This window comes from Diadema antillarum, unplaced genomic scaffold (genome assembly GCF_040938485.1).
Source record: "Diadema antillarum isolate AM-2024a unplaced genomic scaffold, OU_Dant_1.0 seq00001155_RagTag, whole genome shotgun sequence".
Lineage (NCBI taxonomy): Eukaryota > Metazoa > Echinodermata > Echinoidea > Diadematoida > Diadematidae > Diadema > Diadema antillarum.
In genome coordinates, this window is record NW_027271965.1 from 246,966 (window position 1) to 268,684 (window position 21,719).

At 38.5% G+C, this 21,719-nt stretch overlaps 1 protein-coding gene across 1 annotated transcript in view; it reads right to left on the reverse strand.

The window, feature by feature from the left end:
• The window catches only part of LOC139744298 (ATP-dependent RNA helicase dhx29-like), a 36,536-nt gene extending 18,716 nt beyond the window's left edge, over positions 1-17,820 (reverse strand). Inside the window, 16 exon segments of the mRNA XM_071654745.1 lie at positions 4,389-4,514; positions 5,406-5,567; positions 6,304-6,387; positions 7,109-7,255; positions 7,981-8,082; positions 8,481-8,604; positions 8,871-9,036; positions 9,507-9,743; positions 10,569-10,695; positions 11,368-11,496; positions 11,830-11,963; positions 12,901-13,030; positions 13,419-13,532; positions 15,098-15,174; positions 17,647-17,674; positions 17,677-17,820. Coding sequence (XP_071510846.1) covers positions 4,389-4,514; positions 5,406-5,567; positions 6,304-6,387; positions 7,109-7,255; positions 7,981-8,082; positions 8,481-8,604; positions 8,871-9,036; positions 9,507-9,743; positions 10,569-10,695; positions 11,368-11,496; positions 11,830-11,963; positions 12,901-13,030; positions 13,419-13,532; positions 15,098-15,174; positions 17,647-17,674; positions 17,677-17,733 — 1,944 coding nt within the window. The 5' untranslated portion in view covers positions 17,734-17,820.
• Positions 17,821-21,719: the final 3,899 nt, after the last annotated feature.

A 21,719-nucleotide genomic window follows, 5' to 3' on the forward strand; every position in this document is an offset into this window, starting at 1 on the left:
AATTGCCCATTGAATTTCGTATTCTGAGGAATTTCGAATGAAAGAACTCGGACGACACTGTTCACGCTTTGTATCCGAGTAAACCCCGCATCAACGAAGCCTTAAACAATGAAAGGTAAACTTCCTGCTATCAAGGGGTGGATAATCACGCAACCAGTATTCTTTCTTCGCCGTTGATAGCAGAATCAGTGACGGAATGGAGCGACAGTGTTGGAGGATCGGCATTATGTCTGCAAATTTGTAAAAGAATTTTTCAGTCCCCTTTTGTGTTCAGAACCACAGTCAGGGACGCTAACTTCCCTATCTCCTACAAGCTACCGTTACTATCTTAAAACGTGAATTTTATGAAAGGTTAAAAGTGATTGCGGAATCAGTTCTTCTGCGTGACATATGCAGGCTTTTATAATAGGATACCAAGCTTACCTGTATAGAAAGGGCGGGGATACACACTTATCGCAATCATCCGGATTTGAGAGTGATACACTCTACTACTTTTCTTCATCTTTCCCCCGACAAAGACCATGGTAGTTCAAAACAAACAAACAAACAAACAAGCAGTTGCATTATATTAGAACGTACAGAATTTTCGTTTCATGTATGTATAGGTCATCTCTTGATGTATAGTAGGCATTTGCTGTCGTTTTTACAGTGTTTTCTAATAAATGCCTATAGCGAAAACCCAACACAACTTTTATCAAGGAGGGAAGGGAACTTAAATCTAAATATAACATAGTTTACAGAAATCAAACATGTAAATAAGGCAATCATATACATCCGCACGGCCGAGTGTAATCTCTTACTCTGATTATCAAACATGATCGCCTGCATTTACGTGCTTTTTTCTAATTTCTTTGCCTCATTTTCTCTTTTTTTTAAAAGAATTTCTCGAAACATTTAAAAATCGTAACACAGTCTGCTGTCCCAAAACATAACATTCCATTTGATTTGCCACTTATTGTTGGTCGGGTGACGCCAAATGGTGGAATCTCGAGCGATGATACACGGCATTTTGTTTGTTGGTTTTCGTCTCATCGCTCAAAAGAATTTTGACTACGATTACAGAGGTATCATCTACAAGACATAACTCATGGTTTACAGAAGAGATCATCAATTCAGTAAAAATTAGTCAAGTCATGAATTCACTAGTTACCCATCATGTCTAATCGACCTACGACATTGTTTGGGTAACCGCGCCTTTTTATTCTCATAGTTCAAACTAATTCCTGACATAATCAAAACAAATAATTCTTTATATAATTTCTCAAAATACTTTCTACAAAGATTGCATACGGCAATCTTTACTGGCCTAAACAAGTTTTCTAGAGCTATCAGTTCCCCCTATGACGATGACTTCGATTGCGTTTTGAACTTGTATCGAACTACTTTCAAAACAGCTATTACCTTTATAGTTCGATTAATAAACCAGTCTTTTGAATTCATAACCAACATTCGTAATCGTAACCATACAGTAACGTAATACTGCATGTCAATAAAAGTTGAAAAATGTAAATGCTATAATAGTAGCGCAAAATAAATGAGTAACGATTATCTTCATACATTTTAATTCCTAAGTGATGTCGCTACGAAAATGACACATGGTTTGACGACTGCTTCCAGCAAATTAAAAAAAAGGAATGGGATATACTTCTAATGATAGTACCACACCGTACAATGCATTTCACTGTATTTGGTAACGTTTGGTTACGTTTCTGTGCGCTTTACGTACGGAAAATAAAAGGCAGATTGATGCTATTAACATGCTAACACACAACGCATTCAAAATGTTTTTTTTTTTAATACACCGTGTACTAATGTTTTAGTATACGGTTTGAAACTTTTAATTTGCGAGTCCTTTATAAAGTTATAAGCATGCAGGGTTATTACATTATCAAGCAAAAATTAAAGTATTTAGGGATTCGGATTAGCGCAGAAGACTAACAGTGTATGGCGATCGGTCGCAACAGAGACAATCCTCTTCAATAGATATACAATGTAATTCTGTTTTCATGAATTGAAAGAGAAACGAAAAGAAGTCAACTTTTTAACTTCATTTAGCTTTCTCACCAATTGAACTTGATTTGATCTGCCACGCATGATCGCTGTGTGTTCTATTAATTCTATTCAAATGTCATTTAATCGGCGTGCTTGTTTTTTATGCAGAATGTCACAGATAAGTTTAATTCATTGAAGTTCATAATGTTTGTACATATGGCGTATTCGTTGTTTTGTATTTGTATTTTTATAATATATCATGTGTCCATTATCTGCTTCTGACCACGAAAATATGGCGACTGTTTAAATGCGGAGCATGTACTGGAAAACTGTAATGTCTCCTGCCAGTAAAGACAAACTAATTTCTAGTCTATCCCCGCTTGAAATGGAAATGAAATTAAAAGAAAACGAAGTTCGACTTTCAGTAGATTTCAACCGTTTTGTATAGTGCCTGATTCATGTAATGGACACAATTCTTTAGCACATAAGCAATCACACAACTTTCGGGAATAGATGTGTGTCTTAATGATTGCATCTCATGGAAGAAAACTCGTCTCCTTGCCTGAATTTTAGCTTTTTCCTGTTCAAGCTTGCGTGAAAGAAATAGTTGAACATCAATCGCAATCATTGAGAGAGGCACACCCTTACAAATAAGCACAGGAGTACTGAGACACACTACGAAATAAAAACGGGCCTTTTTATCACTATTGACAACGCATGACATTGAACTGTTTTTTTTTTTTTCTTGGGGGAGGGGGGAATACAATTGATTATTCGGAAGGTTCGTTAATCACACAATGAAATATGGTTCACTATTAGCTTAGGTTCGTTAACAAGAAAATTGAATGCGGTTCCTTTCCGGTCATTGCCGGTGGTTCCTTTACCCGAAGTAATCAAGCAATCATTTTTTTCTAATAAGGTTTGTGAATACAAAACGAAATGAAGAAGGCCTAAGTATTAATTCCGAATATTTGTCAGTATTATTATCTATACTCCACTTCTCAAATGCAAAAAGATTGTAACTGCCAATGTGATGTTAAAAAAAACATTCAGCTTAAGCTGCAAGTTAATGGTTTTTTATATGCTATGGTATTACAAAAGTGACTGAGAATAAGAAGTATATTTATGATACAATCATTGTAAACCCAACGTGAAGCTGTCAAGCCTACATCACCCTTTGCTTCTGATACGTATAATATGTGTAGCATTGGCAAGCGTGATAAGCAATAATTACTGTGCACGCAACGCCTATAAAGGAAATGTGCCTAATATGGCGGGAATTCAGAATGTTACGGCTGTATATACAGCTGAGGCAGAACAGACGCGAAAGCAGTCTTTGATGCTCTGCAACATTACGACCATGTGCGTAATTTGAGGGTTTTTAGTACACGCAAAGAACACGATCTCAAAAGACGACTATCGTTAATTAACTTCATTGACTTTTTCTACCGATGCTGTCTGTTGAACCCCCGCCTACAATAGGTTCTCAGGTTCTATTTAGGTATTGGTACTTGCTTACTAAACGCATCCTCTTTAGTTTCCATTGACAACAACATCGGAGGAGAATGGAAGCGATCAACGCCCTCGCTAAAAGACGCTTCTCGTAAGACGCATTGCGTGCCTTTTTTTTCTTTTCACTGTTTCCTATTGTTTGTGAGTTAAAAACTTGCGGCAAACCACAACGCAGCCGACACACAACGCGTACCGACTCATTCATGCAGCGGCAGCGGCACGGACACAAACGCGCCGAAGTTTACATTCGGACTGCCGTATTGGTCAGAATCGTTAATGACAGACCTGTCCTGCGATTGGTTAATTATCTTACATACCCAAGCTATCGCCTTATACGGTAGTGCGTGCGATGGAGCGTAAACGCCGTCGCTAAGCAGGACTGCTGTATTGTTTCGTCCCGTGAAAGAAACAGGTTGTAAGCTTGAACGTAGCCTGAACTTTGAGAGTGATTTTCTCCGTTATTTAGAAAATGGACTGACATCATAAACGTAGTTTATATTCGTTTTTATGATCTATAGGGATATCGAAATGAGTTGTATTACATATCAGTGTAAAGCTTAGAGTCTGTAGAATTCACATATAGGCATAACTACGATTTCATTTTTTGCGACTTTTGACTCATTCCGACGGAGCGCATCACAAATAGCCTCATCATGCCTTCCATTACAATCCACTTTACCAGTGTAGCCTCATATTACCATTCAACATGCTCATAACTCGGTGTGATGTGACCTAAAGTCATTGTTGCGCAAGTCATTATCGATTCAAGTCTGATTTCACGGACAGCATGGATGAAACAGTGCAATGTTGGATCACAGTAATACTCTTTTAGTTCGACTGATAGAAAGGGAAGAATATTCAGTGACATGTCTATGGCACAGTACCTTTGACCCTGGTGCCCTCTCCCCCAGCTCGTCGGAGACTCTTCGGGCCAGACTCATGGCTGAGATTCTCCGTGGCTGGGTGCATACAACAAGGCCATTACTACCCTTGCCTGACAATATGAGATCCTGTAAACCAACAAGATGATAATTCATTCTTCTTTTTTTTTCTAATCAGAACATGTCCACACAAACCAAAAATAATCAACGATCGTAACCAGCCACAGACTACGAAACACACACAAGAACAAGATTTGGGTTTTAAATTTCTTTGCTTTGCATCAATGATTGCTGCAATGTCTACATGTGTAGATTAGCTCCACAGATATGAAATAAATGTGTTTTTTCCTGTATGCTTTGTTTCATATTATGTTTTGTTTCGTTTCTTGTTTGATGGAAAAATAAACTGAACTGAATGAAAATTGTGTTCGACTATCAGCATGTCTTTGCGCTACTGTTGCGGTGGCCATGTTCTGCTCATGTGAAGCTTTACCATCGATTATTTGCTTGCATCAGAAAATGAGGAATGATCAATTGTATGCATTCTCTTTATGGGTGTGATGGTGTAAAAAAAAAAATAATAATAATAACCAAAACCCACTGATCAAGCACTTTTTCATTACACTGTGCATATTGATCATTTTTGCTCTCTTGTGATAGTTTTGGTCTTTGTTTTGTTTCATTTGTTTGTTTTCCTTTTTGATGAACACGAAGCTGCCTAGTCTGTAACATCCAAGTTCTGCATCTTACCAAAAAAGACTATATGTAACAGAAAATTCATCCTTCCCCCTTGCCATCCCTGTAAAGCCCCTTTCACATGATCACGATTTTTGACATGCTGAATGGACACAATTGGACAAATCTTAAACTGTCTTCTAAGAACTATTTGTTATGGTCTAACTCAGAGAACCCATTTTCTGAAAGAGGCGGCCTCATCCCCTCCCTTGACTATCATGCCCAGTTGACCCCGAGGGCCACCACCATCCCTCTATAAACCAAAGATCCTCTCTGATCACAAACCTCCAGGAGGAACTGAGGAATCTGCGTGCTCTTCCCGCTTCCCGTCTCCCCAGCAACGATGACGATGGAGTCCCTGTGCACCTTCTCCAGGAACTCCGCCCTGCGGTGGAAGACAGGAAGTGTTTCTCTCACCTTCAGCAGTTTATGATGCTGAGCTGAGCTCTGTGCATGACCAAAAAAGAAACACAAAATAAGGAGAAAATATAATGATGATGATGATGATAATAACAAACAATAAGGAGAAAATATAATAATGATGATAAACATAATCACATTCATGTCATCAGATCAAGAGCCAATTTGCTCTGCTCACAAATCTTCACTAAATCTTAATATTTTGAAATGAAATAGGAATAGACAGCTTGTTTCTTTCAACTTATTGTTGTGTTGTAATAACTATGTGATGATGACTTTCAGGGGGGCAGTTGCCAACTCATCAACCAAAAACATGATATCTTGATCATACCAATGTACAATCCAATGAGAAAATTTGTGAATGTATTACATAAGTGATTGCAACCAATGTCACTTTGCCGCTAAAAGAAAAAAAAAACTCCTTATTTCTCTTTAAACTTATACCATTCTGTGCATTTGACTTTAAAGAATCTCTAAAGGTCATCAGCTAAAATAGAAAAGCATTGTATATAGCTAGCCTGCCAAACCTAAAACAACATAAAATGACTTTACTCCAGTGTGAATAGACAAACAGAGGTACATTCTGCATTGTAATCAGATCTAAAACCCCACATGCCTGGTCTTTGCCTTTCAGATGCTTGATTCCTGTGTTTGCCTTTCCCATGAGAATTTCCTCCTATGTGACCATTTATCTCCTTGCATCTCAAACTTCACTTTATTTTCCCCTCCCTTCAGACTGATACAATGGCAAAGCGACACTCACCTGATTCTTCTTGAGTATTCTTTGCAGCTGACTATGACCGACAATTTTATTTCTGGGTCGACGACTGACTGGCTTGGTGTCTGCCTGCAGTAGTCAGAACCAAAACCAAACATGACAAATATATTACATAACAAGAACTGGTCGAGGAAGAAAAAATGAATTTCTCAATAAAGGTTGCTTGTTACACTCTACACTTGATTACAAGTGCATGTACACACATTCATTTATACTTTTTTTGTTGTTGTTGTTGCTAGATGCATTGATGACTCATTGTCTTTTGGTCCAGAAATCAAAGACATATTCAGATTTTCTTTTTTAAATTGGTAGGTAGGCCTTTTCCTCTAGTTCTTTGACCGGTTTTGATGACACTATCATGTTACAAACATCTACTTCTCCAATGTTTAGCGATATTGCACAATGACATTTCTGGTTTTACAGTACATGTATTTGAAAGATTACATTGTTTAAAATACCATAAGCTCAAATTAAAAGCGTCAAGAAAAATGGCACTGCCTCCAGTTTTCATTGCCATTAGGTCCCCTTAGCCCCCTGGGCAGCAATTGATCTCATATGAACAATAAAGATTGCACCCCCCCCCCCCCTTGATAATTCCTATCTCGTTTGATTAGGGTCTACCTTGAAAAAGAATGTGAGAAAAAAGTTATACATGATTCATGATCAACTCTACTAATTCACTTGAGCCCTTGACTCGGTCAATTATTCCAAATTAAAGGGGGAAAAAAGGAGGGAAAAGGCTACAAACTATCATTATGGCACACTGATGAAAAAAGCACATCAATTTTACCTCATCTTCATCCCACGCATCCTCCCAGCTCTCTACCTCCTCCTCTTCATCCCCACCTCTGGCATCCTGAGCACCTTCTCCTTTTGTGGCGGCTGACTGGGAGGACTTGATTTGCTTCAGGAGCTGGGTCACAAACTGATCCCTGGGCTTGCAGTGGCAAAACAAACATAAAACAAAATTCAGAGGAAAATCCAGTTCATCACATGCAAGCTTTTTTTTCCCCCCATTCATGTGACTGGGATAGTTTCAGTTTATATCATATTCTTGCTGTCCATCATATGAGGTCATATCTAAATATATGTCACTGGAATGACTCATGCCAGTGGTAATAGTAATTCTGATTTGGGGGGCTCATCCACAGCATGGAGGTGCAAAAATTAGACAGCTGTGTATCATTATCAAAACATTCACTTTTCTTTCTGAAGAACATTTCTCATCATTGACTGATAATGATGAAGAATCTACTATTCATTCAAACACATTACACTATTTGCTGGTTGGTCTGAAAACAAACCAATTCTGGATGGGGTAAACTCACACATGTGCACAGACACAGACACAGACACAAACACAGACACAGACACAAACACAGACACACACACAGACACACACACAGACACACACACAGACACAGACACAGACACAGACACAAACACAGACACAAACACAGACACAGACACAGACACAAACACAGACACAAACACAGACACAGACACAGACACAGACACAGACACAAACACAGACACAGACACAGACACAGACACAGACACAAACACAGACACAGACACAGACACACACACATACACAGACACAGACATTGACACAGACACAGACACACACATACACACACACTAATCTTGAGACTTTTTCACCTTGTTTTTTCTCTCGGTTGTCTCCTCTTTAGCCTTGGCTTCAGCATCCATCCATTCGTGCCAGACTGACCGGTAGGGTGGGGGTAAGAGCTGATGGATGGACTATTGAAAAGAAAACCAAGTCTAGAAAGTTCATCTCTATCTCCACTTTGGACATGAAATAAATTTGATATGATATTGTTTTCTAATAGGAAGCTGTTTGGTTTGGGATGAATTGACTTTAAATATAGAAGGTTCTTGTCCGAACTTGGTTCTAATTAATAATGACCATATAATGTTAATCTCACTTCTGCACCAAGAAGCAAGCATTTTAAGGTACTGCATTTGCACCTTTTTTCTCTAATTTCAAGCATGGATAAAGACCCAGTGAGCAAATCAAATTTGACAGTTTGAATTATTCTCTTCATGGTACAACACAGCACTCTAATACTCAATCCTTTTTTTCTTCCTCAACTCAAGTAGGTAAGAAAATGCCACAAAAGCCTGCATGATCTGCTCACCTGTCCCCGTGCGAGATGCCACAAGGCATGGACGCTGCCTAGATGCTGCGCCTCAGTAGAGTTCTCTGTGAGGATCACCGTGGTAACCACAAGAGGGCTCATCTTTGGTCTGTCTACTGTCACTCTATTTCAAGCAAAAATATCAGAAACCAAATTGTAAAAAAAAAAATCATAATCACAAAACTATAAAGGCATTGCTTTGACAATTGAAGAATAATTGAAAATTAATGAATAGATGATAACCGAACACATACATGAATGAATAAGTGAAGAAAAAGCTAACAAAAAATGAAAAAACAGAAATAAATAAACAAATAATCAACTTTAATGGGAGACACTTAATGCCAATCTATATTACCCCTTTAAGCATTTGCACATGTATCTACTTACTTGCACTTCCACAGATTGCTGTGCACCTGTATCTTCTGGTACTTGGGCGGAGCCGCCCTGGGGTGGTGTTTGCGGCACCAATCTATCAGGAACTGCTTGGGGGATTTCCCTGTCCACACCTTGTTGGTGTAGGAGAAGTCTCTGACATCTGGTGGCTCAGAATTCTCTTCAGGGAGAAAGGTAAATGATGAGACGAGGATTCAGGAGCAGTTGATAATTGGGTAGAGCAATTTTCTACACTGATGTACAAACTTTGGGTGTTTGGGCAACAGTTACCATGGATGCCAAGAGCAACTGCAAATCAGTTGAATGTTAACAAGAAAAAGGGTCTGAAGGAAAGTCTACTTAAATTAAGTTATTGATATGAAAATGGTATGCAAATGATATGCAAGTGGCATCTAATACCTAGGCATGTCAGTCAAAACATATATTTAAAATCTACCAGCAGAAGAAAAATAAACTATGACTTTTCAACAATCAACATGTTGAAACTTTTGTCCATTCACAAAATAAAGAGGAACACCTGCTTTTGAGGACAAATAATACATACACTACACAATCATTTTCTTTTATAGAAAACTGACATGACGGTTGACTTGATACAAGGGATGATTTATTAGGTGTCCCAAAACTAACCTGCTTTCTTTGAAACCTTCTTTGTGCTTGAAGGAGTGGCAGCCTCCGCCTCAGCCTCCATAGCATCAAAGAGGGCAAAGGCCCCAGGGGAGTCCTCTTCTTCCAGCAGGTTACCTGACGAAGTGCCTGGTGCGGGAGTCTGCTCGAGGTCTGACCCCTTGGACTTTGCCGGTCTCGGCATGTCCTTCAGCTTCATCCGTTGGTCAAACAGGGGATGCTCCTCCACTTCGGCCATGGCTATGGAGAGGAAAAGAGGCAACTATAAGTGATTGACGGTCTATTATAATATTTCATTTCAGTCTATATTTTCTTCAGCACTTTCTGAGGGCAAACTTTTCAAGTTGCATCTGGATTACGACTTATGGAACCTCATTTTGCATCAGCTGTGATGCTGCATACCAATTGTGACAAAGTCCATCCACACGGAATGATCTAAGTACTAGCAAGCCTTACTCAAGTCCAAGCTTGAATCACTCCTGGTGATGGGCAGTCAAGACCTCTATAATCCTGGTTCTTGTGACTGCTCACATCTACTTCCTCTTTCATGCACGGTCTCTCCATCAATATAGAAATCATCTTAACTCATCAGAAAAGAACACTCCTCTTTACTGATATGTACTTTTCTCTTTGGAAGTTCAGGTATTTGCATCTATCCCTCCTCTTCCTCCTCCTCTCTTTCTCTCTCAATCTCATCTTGACCAATGTCTCTTTGTCTGATTAATTCATGTTTAAATCCATCCTGATATGACCAATCTCAGGAAATATAACCTAAATTTTCCCCTACAGTCTGATCATTATTTTCAGTATCACTCACGAGGCTCTCTCAGCTTCTCAGTCCGCAGCATCTATTCTTCATCTCCCTTTATAAATACTTCATGAAAACTCCCGGGCATGAATGTCAAAAGGAAACATATCCAACCTCCTGGTATCATGGTCTTCAATTAAGAAATGACATAAAATCTAATTCGCACTACTTCTTTACAGCGTAGCAGTTTAAGGTTATAGTAACCCTTTGTCTGGCGCCCACTTTCTTATAGTACAGAGTCAGACGGGGAAACTTACTCTTGACGAGGTGTTGAATTTTGTCGCTCGCTTCCTTTTTCTTCCCGGCGTCTCCCCTCTTCTTGGCATCGGCCGCCTGTTCCTGGGCATCCATCAGGAGAGCAGACAGCTCCAGGTAGTAGTCATTCTATATAATATTGGAAATATGACAGCAAAACAAATGACACTATTAAAAACCAAAGAAACTACTTCATGAAGAAAACTGATAGTGACTGGCTCATAGGGAAAAAAATGTCTCGCAATGTCAATTTGGACTGAACTTTGCAGAGGATAAGTATTGCAAAGTCTCCCCCCCCCCCCCCCATCTACTGCCCGTATTGGAGGCCCTTGCTCTTATACTTGTTACTTGTTGCACGTAATCCTAATCGCAGCTCCTTGGAAGCTATGCAGGAAGCTATACCAGCTCTTACTTTAATCTACCAATCTTCCAAGAAACTGGATGTTAATTTTGTAATTCACAAGAGCATGTGTAATGTGCATGTGACCTCGCATAAAATGAAATGAAAATGTAATATCGCAAGGACTGCAAAATTTTTTTTATATTGTCACAAGGGGGACACACAAACACTCACATAACCAGTGGTGGCTCCTGTGACAGTCACAACACCATTTTGTTGTGGTCTGCTTCAAAGCATTGAGAAGTACATAACATGAAGTAAGACACTGTACTGCATACCTTGTGCTTGCGAAATTGTTATATTGCATCCTAAAGCAAAAAACAAACAACAATCAACAAACACCGGAAAGAAGCAAAACAAAGCAAAAAGCTGAAATCATGCAAACACAAAAACCCACTCACTGGTTCCTTCTTCCAAGATTCTGGTTGATCGTCTGCCGAATCTTCACTCTCCTTGTCACTCAGTTGTTCGGCATACTGTAATGTCCATTCTTTGGTGGACATTCCTCGCTTCTTGGGCCTGACCTTAACCTGACATGTATTAATGACCATGAGATAAGTTCTGCAAATATCATCACAATTTACACAGAATATAAAATGTAAAACTAGGAATTAGTAGCAAGTGAAGATTACAAACTTCAGGTGTTACATTACCAACAACAATGTCATCAACTTTGCTGTTGTTCACAGGAGATCAAAAGCCTTCTTCTGCAATGTTTTTTGAAGTAAAAGAATCAATCAGAAACTTATTCTGATTTGCATTATATGATTGTACACGCAAAACAAACAAAAGTAATAAAACTCTGTAGCAACTAATAACAAATATTGTGATTGTGTGATGGAAGATGAAAAGATAAATCATACCTTCTCCTCCTTTTTTTGTTCATTCTCTTTCCTTGGTATTTGATCACTCTCATCAGGAATGAACTTTGCCCTCTCCTTCTCTTTCTTCTTTTCGTCTTCCACATACTTCTCTGAGAATCCACTTGGTAATTGATCTGTATGAAAAACAAAGAAATAGGTATGACAATTAAACAGAAATGATAAAGAAGGATTATAGATAGATCTCTCATATGAAAAATTAACCACCTCCATCAAGGTACATCGATGTGTCTAATTTCCCTACATCCGAGTAAATATCTACAACTGTATGTGGAAAAGACATCTCGTTGATATTTCACTTTCAATAAAAAGGCATTGGTACATTCCTTGTTTTATAGTATGTGCAAGAGCCTATTTATGACTACCTCAATGGAGCCAAGAAAGCACAATTTTGTAGTTTGGTGGTGTATTTCTAATTATGTGTGTTGCCATTCCTTGCAAGCGCTTCACGAAGTAGAGAATATACAAATTCTTAATTTGGTACCGGTACCTATTTTTGTGTTATACCATAGTTTGTTTCAGTTGCATAATTTTCAAAAGCCTCTTCATTACTACATCTATACAGGCTCCTTATGCTCTATCAAACTGACATTAGTTTTTTTTTTTTTTGCTTTTTTATATTCATTTCTGATTTAATGTGTTACATTCAATTAATCTAATTTTCAAATTCCATCTCATCTTTCTCAATTACATGATGATGATGATAACAATAGTAATAGTAGCAGTAGTAGTAGTAGCAATAATAATAATGAAATGAATGTCTTCTTTATCCAGGGTAGCCTCTTTAGTGTTGCCATTGCATAAACCAGAGGACCCTGCGATTATTGTTGTTGTTGTTGTTGTCATTATTATTATTACTATTATTATATGCTACCAAATTCACTGTTGTCAATTTAATGATGGCACCTACAGATTACAACTATTGTGCAAAATTTCCCAAGGACTTGAAGGGTGAAATTAAACTCTTTTGTTTCTATTATGAGCTCCCCATGATACATCACAAAGTCAAACGGAGGTATCTGCAAGCAGTACCTGCAGTAGGAGACTTCTTACCATCAGACAGGTTCAGGCAGAGCCAGTCCAGAGCTGAGTGAAGATCACCTCCATAGCTTACAGTATTACGCATGGAGTCTATGATCTGGCTGTGCTTGAATCCAACATCTTCAAGAGCATTGTACAGGTCCTTTTCAATAAAACAAAAAACAACAACAACAAATAAACAAAAAACAAAAGAAAAGAGAGAGAAAAAAAAAGGAAAGTGAAATACATGGGTTCTAAGGACTCAGATCATGAACTATTGCTGATAGAAGGTGGTCAAAATACAGTCAATTAGAAGATGTTAAGATTATCATCTTTTGATCATAAAAACTGACATCTACCTTGCTTCATCACACACACACACAAACACATGCATGACACAAAGGTCAATGAAAGCACACACACACAGATGACATAAATGTCCTGTAAGATACATACAAACATACATGACACATAAATGAAAAGAAAGGTCATGCAAGACACATATACACAAACAAAAACAAACAAATAAACAAATACATACAGGCTCTTACTGTGAGTTTCTTTTTAGTAAGTCTCCCAGATACGTTACTGCTGTCCTCACTGGCCTGTTTGTGCTTCAGGATTTCTTCGACGATAGCACGCTCTTTGTCAGGTGAGATGACAACCTGTATGTGAGAAGAGAAGCAGAGTAGATCTAAGGCACTATTGTCACAATCTGAACAGTTGTCGATGAGATTTCTCCACAAAAAAAGAAAAATACTGCAATTGGGAAAACTGCCAGGAATCTGCACTTATCACTGAGTCTGTGAATGAGCAAAACAAACCCTAGTAGATGATAAGAGTAGTGAAAACTGTGATGACACTAAAGATGATGCGCTTTGATTCCAGAGCCGTGGAACATTTCTAGTGTGTGTGTGCGTGTGTGAGTGTGTGTGTGGTGGGGGGGGGGGAATAATGGTTGTTTTGAATAGGTCAAGGGTCAGTCCACCCCCCCCCCCCCTTTATTGAAATTCAATGTTAAGAATCTCATATGGCTTCTGGCATTTTTTTCCCCGATTATTTTCCAGCTGGAGCGGTAGGGGGCAATGTGCGTGTGTTTGTGGGGGGGGGGGGGGGAGCACCCCCCACACTGCCCCATCCAGCACCTTTGATATGCTGTCGCTGCTTTAATTTGCCCCTTTCCAGTCTCCAAGCAACGCAGACCATACAGAGAGCAAACAATGCATTCACACTGTATCATATTCTATCAAAATCAAGCAAGCATGGTACAGATGATGAATTACAATATTGTCCCACGGCATGTAAGGAAAGCCATAAAAAGGAAAGAAACTATGGGAGGTATAGGGGAAAATCTAAAGCACTTGTATGCACCATGCGCTAAACATCACACATGTGCAATTCAGTTTAACTACATTATTGAGTCAATTGCATTTAGGCTTTCTTGATGTTAGCTGTCTCACTGTCATTAGCATTGCAAATTGGGATTAAACGTATTGTGTAGTTTTGGTTGAGATGGGGATTCAGGTTTCCAACTTTTTTTGTGAAATAATGAGAAAACCTCTTATGAAATATGAAACAGAATACAGTATTAAGAAAAATTAAATGTTTGTTTGATGACAATTTGTTTTAAAATGGCTGAGATATCCAAAACCAAGGTGGTCCTAACAAAAGGTGGGACCAATCTTTCACTGGGATCACTTTGTTTTACTTTGTTTTTGGATGTCTAAGCCATTTCAAAACCAATTTTCATTGAATACCGGTATACTTAAATTCCTCGTGGAGTTGTATGCTCTTAAATATATAAATAAGTGGTTTTTAATACCTTGCAAAATTTAAAACCTGAACCTCCCATCTCAACCAAAACAATACCATCCCTTTAAGGGTGAGCTCACACTGTGGAAGTGTGGTGTGAGGCCGCTTACTGTGGCTTGACTCTTTTCATGGTGCCTGGTTCCAGCTAGCTCCATGAACCCTGCTACAAGTGTACCTTCACCTGTATTATAGCTGGGGTCAGAAGGTCTTCACAAGAGCCCCACTCCCTGCTTCCCCATGACAAAATATCCCCCCTCCAAAACACTAAACATTAAACACTAATGTTTTGATTACACAGAATAAAAAAACACACAAAATCCATTATACCTGGATGAGCGTAAAAATTACTTGCACAAAAGTATCAAGTTTTACATTAGTATGGACACAAAATTTAGATATAAGATCGGATGTTTCTCACCTTTTGCACAGACTTATCACTGGAGTCTGCAGAGACTGATGCACCCTTCCCAGGCTCAAAGGCATACTTTTTGGGAACTGCAGCCAAAAAAAGAGAGAAATAAATAAATAAATAAAAAAAATAAGGAAAAGAAAAAGAAAGAGTAAATGACATCTTGAACCTTAACGAGATAATTCCTGAAGCAGCTCTTTCTAAACTAAAATGGGATGGAATGTCCTGTGACCATAGATGATGGTGTAGTCTGTTACTGTAGCATTTTTCAAACAGTGATGTGCACACAAAAAAAAAATCCTGTAAAATTTACAGCCCCAAGGGACCCTCTGATGACACAAAGGGCAGCCTCCTGGGAAGCAGTGAATGTTTGGCCAGTAATAAACTGCCATGGTTGGTAACTTGTTCCAGATGAGAGTGGTTCAGTATGGTGGCGCTGAAGTACGCTCGACAACAGGTCATGTGCGCCGTGAATTTTGCGACCAGGAACTTGGTGACCGGGGACGCAAAATTCACGTCCTGTGGTCGCAAACTTCGCGACTTGGGGTTGCGAACTTTGCGACCCAAAGTCGCGAATTTCGCGACCACAGGACGCGAATTTTGCGTCCCCGGTCGCCAAATTCGTGTCCCTGGTCGCCAAGTTTGTGTCCCGGGTCACGAAATTCGCGTCCCGGGCCACGAACTTGACGTCCCAAATTGCGAATTTCGCGACCTGGTCGCAAAATTCACGGCGCACATGACCTGTCGTCGAGCGTACTTCAGGGCCACCATAGTTCGGGGATAGAGGAATAATTTGTAGGAATCAATTGTTGCTTTGGGGACAGAGAGTTTGAGTAATTTAGATCTAACACAAGGTGTATATCATCTCTGATGTGTGGAGCTTGGGTTTAATATGAAGTCAGGAAGATGGATGTTGACCAGCTGATGGTGTATTGAATACATCAAGATATCTATATTATCCTGGCAATGATCTGTGCACATGTCATAGTGTTGTTTTATGTTCCTACTATGCCTAGAATGGTGTCAATACTAGGTATGATTCATGCATGAGGACGTGATAGAGGGCTGCATGTGATGCACTATTGCCTATTAAATTGCTGTATCTTAACAAACAAAAAGTCCTTGTGGGTAAAGATCACAGAGGAGGTTTCTTATTCTTAGTACTCTGCCTCTTTATTTACGAAAAATTATTCTTCTAAAGAACAATACCGAAAAAATATTATTTCCATAATGTGACAGTGACAAGAATGACCTAATAAAAGCCCCTGATCCTCCCCCCACCCCCAAATGAAGAAATGACTGGCATTTGACAACAGAAAATTTTTTAATGTAAATGCAATCCCTAGCAAAAATGAGATACAGTTGTATCCATCCAATGAGCTAATGAGAACATGAATAGAAGTGCAGGTGTGTTTCTCTACAACCAATGACACATGTCGCTGAATAGTGAAATGGATGAAAAAAAAAAAAAATGACTTAAGAATAATAGTACTATCGTTTGTAGTAATTTACTACTCATGCATGCTACTTATTCATATCATTCATTTTGTCATATAATAAAATTGCTAATAATCAGTAAACTGTGATCTGAGGAGAAATAAGAAGAAAAATAAAGAGAAATAGTTTTTAGATTATCACAATATGATATACCAGTACTACACAAATAAAATACTCTGTACAGCCTAATGTTTCGTTTTATGACACCTTTTTTCTTTGTTTCATTCGAGATGATTACAGATTTGACATGATCTAAACAGTATGAGGTCCTACAAAGAAATGTACATTAACTACATACTTTGTAAAAATTGTATTACATTTTCATTGTGGGTACCTGGCCAAGGAAGTATTTCAGCAACAACAATACTATCACTTTTTTTTGGGGGGGTGGGGGGGGGGTTGGGCATCTTTGACACTAGCAAAAAAAAAAAAAAAAAAGGGTTAAAAGGTACACAATAAGTTAAGATTTTATATGACACATTCCCTGGCCTGGGTAAAATTTGAAACATACGAGATAATGAGTTCTTGAGCACGTAAAGTTTACAAGAACATGGTCCCCCCCCAAACATCTTTTTCATTCTGATTTTTGCTTTCCTTCAGTTTCTGTGATGCAGATTCCAATTAAATTGGAGCATAATCCATATACCGTCATCAAAAATTCGACCCACCGGCTATATCAGTACATGTACGTAGAAACCTATGCATTTTGCGCATGGTCAAGTTTGGGTAAGGGAGGTCGAACCTTGCATGCTTAGTTAGCCCATCTGAGAAACTTTTTGGAGAAAAACCTTTTAAATTCTATTTCTATACGACTATATGTCTATGTTTATGATTTTGGTACAAAATGATATTAATAAATCAATGTATCAGATGATAAATGGCGATGCCGACGATGCAAATCCACGACATCAGAAGGATCAACGTGTAAAAACAAACAAACTATCGTGTCTTTGACATAAGAGCTTGGCAGTAATTGCACGGGGTTTCCCCAGGAATCATTAGAACCTAAAGAATGAAACGTATGTTTTTCACTGACATATTTATCAACATGTGGGACTGACCTTTATTGTCCGCTCCGCTTCCACTAGCCTTCCCTGGATGCTTTCCGTGCAAATGGGTCTACTTGATACCTTTTTCTTCTTTCCCATCTTATATGCTTTCGACTTTTATCAATGTCGATGTAGAGTCCGAACAGCTAACGCAAGGTAAGCAGTGTGAATAGTCAGTCACTCGTCGTCGAGGAGGTGCGGCTGCGGTGTTGGAAGCTTTTACACCAAAGAGAAGAATCTGTGTACCTACCTGCTATTTCTACACGTGCACTATCAACCCTGCCTCCTCCACCCCCCCACCCCCCCCCCCCCCCCGTATCCCCCAACCACCCCTCCCCGGGGGTGTTTCATAAAACGAACGACTATTGAACGACTGGTGATCAGTTCTTGTGCTGAATCATTAATTCCGATAAGTATAGCACAATACATAAGGTGAAGACCTTTTTTTTTCTTCTTTTTTGCTTGTCAGCTGAAGAAACCCGGAAGTGGCACCAGAAGTTGAGCTGAAGGCATTTTTGTTTTTTTCTTGTTAGCTCGAAGTGCCCCCCCCCCCCCCCCATTTTTGAAAACGCTCCGCCGGCCCTGATTAGAAGTGATCAACAGTCGTTCGTAAGTTGTTCGTAACTTTAAGAACAACTTTATGAACATCGCCCGCCCCAAGTTTTCTCTACACGGAACCTCGGCCGCTCAAAAGCCCGAAAATGTGGATTTATAGATGCAGCAATACAGTGTATTTGGGCTGTATTAGTATTGTTACTTCAGCGAAGTTTGAAGAAAAATCGGACAATCCGTTCAAAATAAAGTTATGAATTTTCGATCAATTTTTGGTTCTCCCGTCAGTTCGATCGTGACGATAGGCCCTATAAAGAGAGTGAAAACAAAGAGAATTACACAAAATTTCACTGTCTTTAATAAAAGTGCATATTTTATTCCCTCTACTTAATTGCTACTGTCGTATAAAATATTATTGTTCCTGCTTTCTGAAAGAGGTTAGTCCAGTGCTCTTCCATATACGTTGTCCCACACGAACAACTTTTCTTCAAAAATAAAATACTGAAAACATCAGATCTGTTCAGTTATAACGTCTGGCATATTTAATATGTATAAATTTTCGGCCAAGGAGTTACCCGATGTTTTTACTCGCATGTTCAGGAAAAAATAATTTGATTCATAATTATCCTACCCGCCAAAGTGACGCATTTCACCTTCCACGTACTCGAACAATTTATGCAAAAAAACCGATAATGTATACGGGCTCCATATACTGGAATGACCTCTCCCCGAAATAACAAGCTGCTCGTCTTTATACTCCTTCAAACGCAAATTAAAAGAGTGCTTATTGAGTGCATATCCTGCAGACACTGAATAAATTTGCAATGTCTTATGTCATATCGTGGTATCTTATTGTCCTATCTTATATCAAATATTCTTGTCAACACGCTGCAGATTGCATTTTTGTCCATTTTGTCCAACTTTGCCGTCAGGCTCTCCGAATTCATCATTATAGCAATTCCTCACTCTACTTCGTCTCCTTCTCTTCCTCCTTCCTCTTGTCTACCTCTCTCTCTCTCACTTTCTACCAAAAAGCTTGACGGCAGGTGTACATGTCACTTTTTGTGTTTTACTGAATACTAACCTTGTAGTATTTTAGTTAAATGCAACAACAGTTTTAGTGTATACCAAAGTGTAGGCCCTATTCAATGTAAATCACGTTCTACTCCGGAAACGAGTGATAGCTCGGTCACAATAACGGTTCACATTTTAGTATACTTAGGTTTCTTTTTTTCTTGTTCTTGTTTTTTTTTTTTTTTAATCATGTAGGCATACCCCGCTTCTCTTATTTGGGTACCATTAATCGCCTGATCTAATCTTCTATCCGTTCTCCGTTTCCTTATCTACAAACTATGATTACTCGGGGCTTACAGCCAATTAACAAGCTTGATTTCATGTAGGTCCTGTCATACTTCTTTTTGTCCAAACCCATTTTGATTTCGACCAGTTATCATTACAATTGAGCTGTGTTATTATATACCATAACATTGTTCGTTTTTTGCACATTGTTGCAAGGTAAAAGAACTTGTACTATTATTTCTGATGTAATATTCATCAATGAGAAGTATATGGAAATAAATGAATTGAAATCGAAAATTGAATATATAAAAGTAGAAATAGGCTAAATGTATTTTGATATGTTCTTTCTTTTATGATATATAAGGGTCGTTGTAGCCACGTGGCGTCACAAAATAATGTTGGATATAATAGTCTTTTCATTCAGCGATAGTGGCACTGAAACCTTTAGAATTTCATAATTATTCAACAGATTGTCTGATTCCCTAAAAGCTTCGCAGATGCATGTTCTACTATAATGTTGCTGCATTCCCTCAATCCGCACGATGAAGGTTCTGTTTGTTTCCTTCTTTTCTTTCTTTCTTTTTTTTTTACATACATGAGTGATGAATCTATGGCAGCCATGTCTACAGTGGGGTAGAGGGTTTCATTTACTAAAAACTGGACCAAGAACATGATTATAGAGAATTGTCACAGATTTGTGCATGTACATACGTATACCTCATAACTAATGTCATGCTTTAATCTTACTTCATTGACCATTCTTCACATTTTGACTAAGCCACTTTTGAATTTCAGGTAGGCCTAGATGGTTTTTTCATCATCGTTATGTTTCGTTACGATCATACACCTGCTTACCTTTCCAAATGACAAATTCACGATGCTATCCTTGCTTTGTCATTTTTCAAAACCTATTTCGTTTGGTTTAAATTCTGCAAGAACTGTTTTCCCCCAATATAGCAAAACTTCAAAATGTCATAACTTCCTTACTTAGATCGTTTTCATCTGATTTCGATCCAAATTATACTGTTATATTTTACTCCTTTTTTTAATCAGACTAACTTGTATTTGGACTGGATTTCCTCTTTAAACAACCTGAAAAGTTGATAATGACACTAGAATGAGCAGGATTACTATATTTTGGTAGTGATCCTTAAAGGGTGTGTGTACAGTTCTGGTTGAGAGTGAGGATTTAGCTTTTAACTTTTTTGCGAGATATTCAGAAACCACTCTATGAGATGTCAAAGAGCATGCAATTCTAAGGGGTATCAAAAGTTCATTTGATGAAAATCGGTTTTGAAATGGCTGAGATATCCAAAAACAAGGTGAAACAAAGAGATCCTAATAAAAGGCGTGGCCTGTCGCCTTTTAATTATTACCACTTTTTGGATATCTCAGCCATTTGTAAACCAGTTTTCATCAAAATAAAACGTTGAATCCATCTTAAAATTACATGCTCTTTCATATTTCATACGAGGTTTCTCATTATCTCACTTAGGAATGTTAAAAACATGAATCCCCATACCTAGTACTGTACAGTCCCTTTAAATTTCTATGAATTTTTGAAGAAATTAGAAGTTAGGAAAGCTGCTCATATTATCACCGTGTTAAATTGACTTGTACCATTGTGGAGTAGACCTAATAAAATCAGTTGTATCGTATAGCGGTAGGGGGGGGGGGGGGGAGTGATGGGGATACCCCTCCCACGGTAGGGACTTTTTGTATAGTAGAAGTTTGTTTGTTTGTTTGCTTGCTTTTATTTCTGCATTCAATCAGATGCAATTTGAATGCAAACTTCAAAAAGTACAAAGACAAAGAATAACAAGTGCAGTGAAATAAATCGATAACAGTACATATATAGATTCACATAGGTGATTGCATTGAGCAATGTAGATACACAGAAACATAAAATAAAATATACAGTATTTTTCAGTAAACAACAGAGATAATTGAATGCAGGAGACCACCATCATAAGCGATTAAGCTTGAAATGGATGGAGGCCATCAGTACAAAAGAGTACAAAAGTCGCGTTTAATAGAGCATTTAAAGGCTAATTTCTGGGGAATTAAACATGGCGAAAAGAAATTAGTGTGAAGGACTACGATCATAACATACGGGGGTACATAATGTGACGGTGTGAGATCCTCGGCGAAGGAGCGAAGTGACCGAGCGATGGGGGGGGGGGGGGGTGTAAAAACAGAGTTTAAAAGTCGCGTTTACAAAACATTTCTGATTC